This window comes from Saccostrea cucullata, unplaced genomic scaffold (assembly GCF_032062105.1).
Source record: "Saccostrea cucullata isolate Sc308-1 unplaced genomic scaffold, CSIRO_AGI_Scuc_v1 ctg773, whole genome shotgun sequence".
Lineage (NCBI taxonomy): Eukaryota > Metazoa > Mollusca > Bivalvia > Ostreida > Ostreidae > Saccostrea > Saccostrea cuccullata.
The window spans coordinates 37,568-49,708 of NW_026928493.1; the positions used below are offsets into that span (position 1 = coordinate 37,568).

A 12,141-nucleotide genomic window follows, 5' to 3' on the forward strand; every position below is an offset into this window, starting at 1 on the left:
TTATGGCCATAAAATATTGAGTCCCCTGCCCTTTTAATTTAAGAGGGAGGGGAGAGGGGGTCAGAATATTATGGCCATAAAATATTGAGTCCCCCTCATAAAATGATCATCATTTAATTTTTTTTTTAATCTGTACAGTTCATCTCGTTCATGAATGCTGGATTTAATTGAGTTAAAGTAAGAATGATCTTACCAAATTCAAATTGTAAAATGTTGGATTTAATCAAAATTTTTCCTCCAAATTTGATTTCAATGGAAAAATCACATGGGTCCAAGGAAAATGAGAAAGCAACATTTCTTGTAATTCTTGCATTTGTATCAGGAAGGTTGAAGGCTAAATGAAGACTGCACTCAATTCCCCAACAGCTGGATGGCTGAACACATCTCAACATGTGTTTAGTAGATGGATCTAAATACTTTGTTGGATCAATTTTCACAGGACAATCTGTAAGTATAGATGCATAATTCCATTCAAATGACATATTAAATTACTGAATTATTTTCTTGGCTAGAATTTGCTTGTTAATGTCAAACTTACCCATGGGTGAAGGGGGAAGAGAAATTTCTTCAGAAGTTATCACGTCCTAAAAAAAACAAATGCAACTGACCTGTATATGTCAGAAATGATTCAACAATTCAAAAAAGAAAAAATGATTAGGACTTACATCTAAATCAAACTTTTTCAATATTAAGTTAAAGGCATCTTCAACATTTTCCATGCCTATGTGTTTCAGCAGTTCTCCAATAGATCCATTTCCTACAGCAAGAAGAATGTTATGATAAAAGGCAATAATATAAGGAGTTATGTACCCTATGTGAACATAATTTCATCTTATTTTCTTCCAATAAAACAAGCAAATCAAAAAATTCAAAAACCTGGTAAAGTGTAGTTTTCGCATATAGGTGATGAGATTTTAAAATCTGTGAAAAAATACTCATCAAGAATACAATCAGATGGTGGCTCCACACAGACTTGAAGTCCAAAACTCAGTAGGAAGATGCCTTTCTCTGCATCCTTTTTTATCCGATATCTACAAATAAAGCTCTGTATAATACCGTGTTGGAAGATTTTACATGCATTATTTTAATACATTCATTATGTAATTTTCAAGAAATTATTCAAAACAAGAGATGTTTGTAAAACACTTATGCCCCCCTCCCCCCAAATTGGAATTTTTCCAAGTCCAAAAGGGCATAATTCTGTCAGAAATATTGCGATTGTACCCAAAAAAGAACTTGACCAAGATATTTATCTGATTTATCTGTATACCAAATTTCATTTCAGTATGTGCAACCTCTGCAAAGAAAACGAAAGGAAACTGCAAATAACTGGAATTTTTTCTAAGTTCAAATGGCAAAACTCTGTCAAAAATGGTGCGATTGTACCCAAAACAGAACTTGGCCTAGATATTCATGTGATATATCTGTATACCAAATTTCATTTCAGTATGTGCAAAGGTTGTGAAGAAAATGAACGGAAACTAAGTGGACCGACAGAAGCAGTAAAGCAATATACCCTCGCTTCTTCGAAGGGGGGCATAATAAAAACACACTTTCTTAACAAATACATTAATTTTAATAATTTTTACCTTAAAAGTGAGTCAAATGAACAGGAATTACAAAAATTAGCATACAATCCACAAATCAAAGTACTCAGAAGTACAGAGAGCCGGGCTCATTTACAGAGTAGAATGAATTTACAGAGTAGAATGAATTATTTTAAAACTATCAATATAAATGATAAGACACTGACAGTGAGTTTTTCAATCCTAGTACCACGGTCCGATTTTGTCAGAATCAGAATTAATATGGTACCGCAGCTGATGGTAGCTCTAGTTGTGTCATAGAGAATGGAAGAACAACTGACTGGTTCAGAGTACAGACAGGAGTGAGACAAGGATGTGTTATGTCTGGGTTCCTGTTCATCATTGTGATAGACTGGATCATGAGAAATACCAACAATAAGAAGAGAGGTATACGTTGGAAGTTTATGTCCACTTTAGAAGACCTGGATTATGCAGACGACCTTGCACTTATGTCCAGCAAACACAGCGACCTGCAAGAGAAGACCAGTAGATTGCAGGCTGTTGCGGGATATACAGGCCTACAAATTAACGTGGATAAAACAAAAAGCATGAGAATAAATGTGAAAAAGAAGGATGCCATCAGGTTGAATGATAAAGAAATAGAAGACGTTGAAGCATTTCTCTACCTAGGTGCCACAATGGACAAGAACGGAGGAACTGAGGCAGATATTGGGAGAAGGCTTGGCTTAGCCAGGACAGCCTTTGCATCCCTTGCCAAGGTATGGAAGTCAGCACAATACAGTACAAAGACCAAACTTAAGATCTTCAACACGAACGTTCTATCTGTGTTGCTGTATTGTGCCGAACTATGGAGAACAACAGAAAAAGATGATGAAAAGCTTGATACATTCCACCGAAAATGCCTTAGGAGGATCCTTAAAATACACTGGCCTGAAAAAATAACAAACCAACAACTATATGAAAGAACAAGGTCCATACCTCTATCATGCACCATCAAAAGAAAAAGATGGAGATGGATAGACCACATCCTCCGAAGGGAAGAGAACTCTCACATTAGAACAGCTCTCACCTGGGCCCCTGAGGGAAAGAGAAGAAGAGGACGGCCAAAGAACACCTGGAGACGCTCTGTTGAGAGAGAAAGGGAAGAACTGGGTTGGAACAGCTGGAAGGAGGGAGAAGTTGTTGCCAGTGACCGCCGTAAGTGGCGTTCGTTGTTGAACGGCCTCATGCGTCCTCCGGGGCACGGAGAGGATAAGTAAGTAAGTAAGCAGCTGAATGTAAACAAACAGGTCTGGTTCCCTCTCCTACTTTTCCTCGTATGTGTAGAGAGCTACGATAACACTGATTATCAAAAATCCTTACGCTAATGAACTATGTTCTTTGACTTCGGACTGAAGTTTTGAAAGTCATTACTACTAATGTTTATTTATATAGATAAAACTTCATTTTATTTTTGTTGCTTTATTTAGCGTTTGTATTATCTCAAAAGCGGTTGAGAGTATAGAACTGTATTTTGGCACGTAACTTTAAAATGGCGACTATGGGGTCGACATCCTGCCTTGAACAGGATCGCATAAGCTGGCAATTGCTCTCTGAGCAATAAGCCCTGCTAAAAATAAAAGACTTGGGAAAACTGCTTCCAACATGACTGATCTTTACACATCAAGTACTCACTTTACTTTAATATTGGGAGAGACTACTTCTATTTCCTCTGAACCTAAAAAAAGGAAAGGAGGATTATCTGGAAAATTCATTGAAAAATTAATGTTTAAAAAAAATGAACATCTATTTGACAATTTTATAATAATAATTGTGGCACTGATGTTAAAATTCTTATACATGAATGGTATTTAGATTTTATTGAAAAATTTTTTTTGGTACAAGTTTTTGACATTCTAGTTTGTTGTTACCAAATTTGGGTCTTCTCAATAAGTGAAATTTTGTCATCTCAATAAGAGAAATTTTACTTGCAAATCTGATAAAACCTAATTAAAAGTAAACAAGTAAAGAGGTCTGACAAAGAACAAGAGGCCCATGGGCCACATCGCTCACCTGAGAAGCTTTGACCATTTTGTTCTTTACCAGATTTCCTCCTTGTAATACATAATGCATCCCCACCCTACCCCACTGATCATAATTAAGACATTTTAAAATCTACACTACCCCAGGATCCTTCTACATAAGTTTCAGCTTTTCTGGCCCAGTGGTTCTTGAGAAGAAGATTTTCAAAGATTTTTCCTATATATTTCTATGTAAAACTTTGATTCTCCATTGTTGCCCCGCCCTTCCCCCGGGGGTCATGATTTGAACAATTTAGAATCTACACTACCTGAGGATGATTCCACATAAGTTTCAGCTTTTCTGGCCCAGTGGTTCTTGAGAAGAAGATTTTCAAAGATTTTTCCTATATATTTCTATATAAAACTTTGATTCCCCATTGTGGCCCCACCCTTCCCCCGGGGGTCATGATTTGAACAATTTAGAATCTACACTATACCAGGATGCTTCCATATAAGTTTCAGCTTTTCTGGCCCAGTTGTTCTTGAGAAGAAGATTTTCAAAGATTTTTCCTATATATTTCTATGTAAAACTTTGATTCCCCATTGTGGCCCCACCCTTCCCCCGGGGGTCATGATTTGAACAATTTAGAATCTACATTATACCAGGATGCTTCAACATAAGTTTCAGCTTTTCTGGCCCAGTGGTTCTTGAGAAGAAGATTTTCAAAGATTTTCCCTATATATTTCTATGTAAAACTTTGATTCCCCATTGTGGCCCCACCCTTCCCCCGGGGGTCATGATTTGAACAATTTAGAATCAACACTACACCAGGATGCTTCCACATAAGTTTCAGCTTTTCTGGCCCAGTTGTTCTTGAGAAGAATATTTTCAAAGAATTTTCCTATATAAATCTATGTAAAACTTTGATTCCCCATTGTGGCCCCACCCTTCCCCCGGGGGTCATGATTTGAACAATTTAGAATCTACACTACCCCAGGATGCTTCAACATAAGTTTCAGCTTTTCTGGCCCAGTGGTTCTTGAGAAGAAGATTTTCAAAGATTTTCCCTATATATTTCTATGTAAAACTTTGATTCCCCATTGTGGCCCCACCCTTCCCCCGGGGGTCATGATTTGAACAATTTAGAATCTACACTATACCAGGATGCTTCCATATAAGTTTCAGCTTTTCTGGCCCAGTGGTTCTTGAGAAGAAGATTTTCAAAGATTTTCCTATATATTTCTATGTAAAACTTTGATTCCCCATTGTGGCCCCACCCTTCCCCCGGGGGTCATGATTTGAATAATTTAGAATCTACACTACCCCAGGATGCTTCAACATAAGTTTCAGCTTTTCTGGCCCAGTGGTTCTTGAGAAGAAGATTTTCAAAGATTTTCCCTATATATTTCTATGTAAAACTTTGATTCCCCATTGTGGCCCCACCCTTCCCCTGGGGGTCATGATTTGAACAATTTAGAATTTACACTACCCCAGGATGCTTCAACATAAGTTTCAGCTTTTCTGGCCCAGTGGTTCTTGAGAAGAAGATTTTCAAAGATTTTTCCTATATATTTCTATGTAAAACTTTGATTCCCCAATGTGGCCCCACCCTTCCCCCGGGGGTCATGATTTGAACAATTTAGAATGTACACTACCTGAGGATGATTCCACATAAGTTTCAGCTTTTCTGGCCCAATGGTTCTTGAGAAGAAGATTTTTAAAGATTTTCCTATATATTTCTATGTAAAACTTTGATTCCCCATTGTGGCCCCGCCCTTCCCCTGGGGGTCATTATTTGAACAATTTAGAATCTACAGTACCCCAGGATGCTTCCACATAAGTTTCAGCTTTTCTAGCCTAGTGGTTCTTGAGAAGAAGATTTTCAAAGATTTTTCCTATATATTTCTATGTAGAACTTTGATTCCCCATTGTGGCCCCGCCCTTCCACCGGGGGTCATGATTTGAACAATTTAGAATCTAAACTACCCCAGGATGCTTCCACATAAGTTTCAGCTTTTCTGGCCAAGTGGTTCTTGAGAAGAAGATTTTCAAAGATTTTTCCTATATATTTCTATGTAAAACTTTGATTCCCCATTGTGGCCCCGCCCTTCCCCTGGGGGTCATGATTTGAACAATTTAGAATCTACACTTTACCAGGATGCTTCCACATAAGTTTCAGCTTTTCTGGTCCAGTGGTTCTTGAGAAGAAGATTTTTTAATGACCCCACCCTATTTTTGTCTTTTCTTGATTATCTCCCCTTGTAAGGGGATTTGGCCCTTTATTTTAACAATTTAAATTCCCCTTCACCCAAGGATGCTTTGTACCAAGTTTAATCAAAATTGGCCCAGTGGTTCTTGAGAAGAAGTCGAAAATGTGAAAAGTTTACAGACGGACAGACAGACAGACGGACAGACAGACAGACAGACAGACGGACAGACAGACGGACGGACGACGGACAAAATGTGATCAGAAAAGCTCACTTGAGCCTTCGGCTCAGGTGAGCTAAAAAGTAAAATTTTGGTATACCCCATTTATAATCCAGCAGGATCATGTGGAAAATTTTTCTTTCAAATGAGACCTTCAGCAAATAACTGCAGGGATTAAGATCAAGATAAGCACTAAACGTCTGTGTGAAGGTTTCTCCCAGAATATCCAAACTTATGTCTGTCCAAGTATCTATTCTCATACAGTCTTTTTGTATTGTATAATACAGCACTTTAGAAAGTTTTCCCTGAATCTTTGGCAAGCTATGATCATGACCATTGCAAGAACAACCTGCAAAAATAAATTTTCACATCAGCTTGCTTGATGTATTCATGTATGTAAACTTACTCCTACAGTATATTTGATGCTTAATTACAACCATTCTAGAAAAAAAATCTACACGGTATCTAAAATTTCAGCTACTTAAATAATTATAATCCGTTTGACATGAAAACAATGTTTAAATATTTTTCATCTGAAGACCTGTACTTACTAAGATGATCTTCCCGTAATCTTTCATTAAGCATGTCCCTTGAACCTTTAGTTGACAAATTCCTACACTCCAATTCATCTATTATTTGACCTTTTGTCATTATTTCTGGTCTTGGCGCAGGTTTTCCATTAAGAAATGTATCCTTTAAGGACAAATGCATATTTAAATAACAATCTTTCAATTCATATGTTATTTAATATAAATATGAATACATGTATTGTTTACATGACAACATAAAAAAATACTTTTTTCTTCACTTCACTGTGTATGTCTCTATTTCTGTTTAAATTCTCATGCTTTTAAGAGTGAACAATATCTAAGAAAGATAAGTCGGTATATATGGTACAAAGAATAGAACAGTGTATCTTGAATTCACAAAAGATGCAACAATTCATTAATTAGGCCCCACCCTACCCAATGGAACAATTATTTGAACCAACTCAAATCTACACCATCTTAGGTTGACTGTATATTTATTTCAATAATCAGTCCTTTTACTCTTGAAAAGAACATTTTTGAAGATTTTTTCCCTACATATTTTTATGTATATGTCTTCACCTACTCCAGAGGATAATGCTTTGAACAAATTTGTATCTACTCAACCTGAGGATGCTTGCAATTTTAAGAGGGAAGGGGGACTGTAAGGCAGCCAAAAATATATTTTAATTAAAATTTTAGTCATAAAAACTATAAAGGCGACCATATGCTAAAAAGGTGAGAGTTTATCAAGAAATGATTTGAATAATTAAAGAAAAAACATATAACAGATATTCATTAAAATCCATGGGACAACACATTTCTTTCCATTATTGAACATTCAAATTCAGCCAACCTTGTTTATATGCAGAGTTTCCAAGAATTTTGTAAGAAGCTCAACTAAAGCCAACTTTTTTACAGCTTTCCCTTGATCTTTCATTCTCTGAAGCAAAGCTTTCTTGTTGAATATCTGTTTGAAATTCACTGAAATAAAACAAGATTTTTTAAATTCACATCTTTCATTGAGTTTATCAAGTTCATGTCTCATTGCTGCTGTAAGATTTGTTAAATTGATAAGAAATGGTATAGTAAAAAAAACTTACTTTTTCGCGACACTAGATCTCCATTTGAAAGACAAGAAGGTAAAGGAAAAATTGCATTTTCAAGAAGGTTTAGGTATAAAATGCAGTTGTCTAAATCATTCACACTGCAAAAACCTACTCCAAGTGTGATAAGAAGGGTTTTGTCTTCCTTTACTATAGAGTACCTGTGAAATGATTATGTAGTGTTAATTTTTTTTTTTTCAGTAAATACTTAAAGGCAATGCAAAACAATTGTAGCACACGCTTATCCATGCAATACTTGTCATTAACTTCCAAGAATCACTTTGTAATATCTGTTATTTGTGATATCCAGTTTGGTCATACTTTTCAACTTATGTTACAGTTGTAGTACTCAATGGGAAAAATCAACTACCTTTCATACAATTAAAATCAAATCAAAATGTTTATTTATTTTATTTATTCATTCAACTTATTCATACATTATAAAGAATATAAAAGATCAACATTTTTGTGAGGTTGGCCTGGATAGGACTTTTAGTTACTGGGGAATAGACTTGCTCTAAAAACTTTCTCTTTTCAACATTCTATCACCCTGAAAATTTACGTCAGATTCAGCATCTGAACCTAGTAATAGTATATCTATGAGCATGCCTTCATGCATCATCGATGCAAATTTCTGATTTCATTGAGATAAAAGTAACTTTGTAATCAATCTGCTCTAAAATTAGAAAAATGTTTGTTAAGATAGTGCACATTTTAAAAAAAATTATATGGCACACATTTTGATTGGGAAAACAGAAAAAGTTCCAGTGTCATTTACATCAATGAAATTTTGAACTTACTTTAGTGTCAATTCAATGCCTCCCAACAAATCTATAGTTAATCCAGGTCTGACTTCTTTTTCAAAACCTAAATTATAATAAAAATGACTATACTTAACCTATCTGCATCTCTTTCATATATAAAGAAAGATTTTGTTTTCCCTGTACCTATTAACAAACATATGTATGAAGCATTTTGCAAGAAAAGAACCTTACCTTCATATATTTGAGTTTCATTGATTTCAACAGTATAATTATATTGGTCAAATCCAAATACAAATTTCAAGGGATTTGAACAGGGATCCAGTCTGGCATAAAATTTGAAAACTTTGAGGAACATCATCAGTTTGACATTGACACAGCATTCCATCCCAAGACAGTAATGGTCAAAGGTACAATAGACATTCTTTGGCATTGTGAAAGATACAAGTGGGCAATCTGCAATATATAAAATAAAATGGTCAATTTGAGTCACAATGTAAGTTTTCTCTAAGACTTACTCTTTCTCTTTTGCTAACATCTTAGTCAAAACAGTTGAGCAGATTTGAATCTCAACTACTTAAGATTCCTTAAATTTTGTATATTCAATCAACAACTAAATTGTTTATGCAAACATATTTCAGTCTTGTTCTGAGGCCTATTTGGCCTTATACTATGGAATCAACACTGGTAATGTATATCCTTTGATACATCATCCAGACTAGCAAGATTATTTCAGGAAGGACTTATAGTTTCTTAGTCATGGACCTGCTCCAAAAACTTCAATATGGTTACTTATCTGGAAAACATGGTCCTATTCCACATCCAAATAAATACGGTACTTGTAGTATGCATATAATAAATGAATCTTCACTAAAAGCTGATGAGCATATAGCTTATAGTCACTTTAGAATGAACCTGCTCAAAAACTTAACCTGGTCACTGATCCAGAAATTAGGGACCAAATCCAGCATCTGAAGCAAGTTTATTAGTATGCATTCTTATGTAAGTTTGGTCAACATAGGATTTAATTAAAGTCAGTTTAAAATGAACCTGCTCAAAAACTAGAAAATGTATGTCAGATCCAGCATCCAAAGCAAGCCTGGTACATGTAGTGTGCATCCTTAGATGTATCATCCATGCAAGTTTGGTCAACATAGCACTAATAGTTACTTTAGAATGAATCTGCTCAGAAAACTTCCACCTTGTCGTAATCCAGAAATTGTACGTTAGATCTAGCATTCAAAGCAATTCTATTAGTGTGCATCCTTAGACAGTTATATTTAGTTGTACATGTATTACCGGGTAGATATTTAAGGAGCAAACAGATTTAAGAGATCAAGAACTTTGACAGAAGTTTGAGCCATCAAAAGTCACCTGTAAATTATCTTACTATAAATAGTTATCAAGATTAACTTTTTCCTTACTTTGGTCAAGTCTTAAAAGTGTATCAATCATTTCCTCTCTGGTGCCAGTTGCTCTTTTTCCACGTTCTATAAGCTCATTCATTAACTCATCATCAGTCATTTGCTGTGGACTGACGCAAGGTTTATTGTCTATCAGCTCCTACAACATCCCGAAATCATCTCTTATTTCACATGAAAGAAATCTGTTCCATTTTAATTTTTTCTAACTTTATTTTTTGACAAAGAGGAAGTTGTGGAATACTGTGTCTATTCTAACACAAAAGTTGTTATTCAGTGCTTATTGGTGTACATGTATACGAGTTCAATGTTTTATAAAATGAAAATATGTATTTGTGCATTTTTATGCTCCCGTAGACAAAGTTTTGGGGGTATATAGTTTTTGCCCTGTCCATCTGTCTGTCTGTCTGTTTGACTGGGTGGAACTATGGCTTTCATATTTCACAGGTGAATTCCTTCTGTCAAGACTTTTCTTTGGGTACCACCAACTTTGACCTCTTGACCTTTAACTTTACTTTTACTTTTACTTTGGCCATAACTTTTGAACTGTTGGTGCTAGGACTTTCAAACTTCTCATATGCAATCTTTGTGATAAAACCATCCATTGGCTACCAACAACTTTGACCCTTTGACCTTGACCTTTGAGACTGACCTACTTTTTAAAACCTTTAACTTTGGCCATAACTTTAAACAGAACGGGCTACGGCTTTCATGCTTCACATATATAATCCTTGTGACAAGACCTTTCATTGGATACAAATAACCTTGACCCTTTGACCCTGACTTTGGAGTGTGTCCTACATTTAAACAACTTTAACCTTGGCAATAACTTTTGAACGGTAAGAGCTAGGACTTTCAAATTTCACATTTTTGTGATAAGACCTTCCATTAGATACCAACAACTTTGACCTTTTGACCCTGACCTGTGAGACTGACCTACTTTTAAAAACCTCTTACCCTTGCAATAATTTAGAATGGTTTTAGGGCTAGGGCTTTCATACTTCCCATATGTAATCTTTGTGACAAGGCCTTTATTTAGAAAACAAGAACTGTGACCCTTTGACCTTGACCCTGGACTTTGACCTACCTTTAGAAACATCCTAGGCCATAACTTTTGACCAGGTGGTGCTAGGGTTTATATTTCACATTCTTATTTCTTATGAGAAGGCCTTACTTTCGGTATCATAACCTTTGACCTGCATTTGAGAAAATTTAACCTTTGCTATGTTGCCAGATGGGGGCATCAGTGTTTCACAAACACATCTTGTTCATATATGTAAAATACTAGATTTAAGGAAACTATCATTCAGATGATAATTTTCAATGATTAAGAATATTCTTTGATTTTTCTATACATACTTTTATAGTTATCATAACTTTGGCCATTGCTTCTTTACTTTCGTTCATTCCAAGTTTATCTAAAAATTCTATGATAGTGCCGAACTTCAAACGACGAATGTTGTATTTTTCAAGGAATTTGTCAGCTGCTTTTAACAACTTTTTGAAAAAACCTAAAAAATACCAAAATAGAACTGTTCACTTCAAACATGATGCTTTGAAAAATTATAGACATGAAAATGTGTATGTACAAACAGTTTATACACAATCAATTGTTTTAAAAATGACTGACTGAATATCTTTAGGATATTTATTGTTTTAATGATATTTTAGGTACATATTTTTCTCTGTGTTACCTATGAATCCTCTTGGAGGTGCAGCTGTTGTTAATGGTGATGCTGTTGTAGTAGTTGTTGTTGTTGTTGTTTGAGGCCTGTATGCTGCACACTCATCTTCTGAATCAATATCCATAACACTGTCTTTCTTATCTTCATCTTCATCCTGTTCATTTGCCATTTTGAATTTAAATTTACTGAAGGCACTCTCAGGATTATCTACAAATCAAATTACAAGATTGAAATTTCTTCAAAATAAAATTAAGTAACATTATCACAGTTTTAACTATCTGGTAAGAATTGAGACTACATTTGCTTGGCATATTTTTTTTCCATCAATTACTAACTAAATAAGAAGCTCACCTTCATATAAATATAATCTATGAGGCAAAATCAATGCCCAGGTAGTATGCATCCCTACATACAAAATCCATGCAACTCCAATCATTTGCTGTTCTTGAGAAGATTTTTCAAAGATTTTCCCCATGCATTCCTTCACTAAATTTATGAGGGCCCCATCCTACCCCTGGGGATTATGGTTTGAAAAAAATTGAATATACATTATTTGAGGATGATTTCACATAAATATGATTTTAAAGAAAGTGTTGCTGTTCTTGAGAAGAAGATTTTTTTTAAGGGTTATTTCACTACTGAGATAAACAAGGAAAACAACCTCTT

The 12,141-nt window shown here is 35.1% G+C and overlaps 1 protein-coding gene across 1 annotated transcript in view; it reads right to left on the reverse strand.

Annotated features, from left to right (window-relative positions):
* LOC134277763 (uncharacterized) overlaps positions 1 to 12,141 on the reverse strand; it is a gene marked incomplete at its 3' end in the record, with an annotated part of 50,306 nt that overhangs the window by 37,234 nt on the left and 931 nt on the right. The window contains exons 3-16 of the mRNA XM_062760074.1: positions 11,485 to 11,682; positions 11,150 to 11,301; positions 9,794 to 9,932; positions 8,604 to 8,825; positions 7,359 to 7,486; positions 6,527 to 6,668; positions 6,076 to 6,324; positions 3,222 to 3,264; positions 2,600 to 2,818; positions 2,434 to 2,477; positions 1,816 to 1,938; positions 666 to 757; positions 539 to 584; positions 194 to 445 (exon numbers count right to left, since the gene is read on the reverse strand). Coding sequence (XP_062616058.1) covers positions 194 to 445; positions 539 to 584; positions 666 to 757; positions 1,816 to 1,938; positions 2,434 to 2,477; positions 2,600 to 2,818; positions 3,222 to 3,264; positions 6,076 to 6,324; positions 6,527 to 6,668; positions 7,359 to 7,486; positions 8,604 to 8,825; positions 9,794 to 9,932; positions 11,150 to 11,301; positions 11,485 to 11,682 — 2,049 coding nt within the window. The remainder of the gene's footprint in view (positions 1 to 193; positions 446 to 538; positions 585 to 665; positions 758 to 1,815; positions 1,939 to 2,433; positions 2,478 to 2,599; positions 2,819 to 3,221; positions 3,265 to 6,075; positions 6,325 to 6,526; positions 6,669 to 7,358; positions 7,487 to 8,603; positions 8,826 to 9,793; positions 9,933 to 11,149; positions 11,302 to 11,484; positions 11,683 to 12,141) is intronic.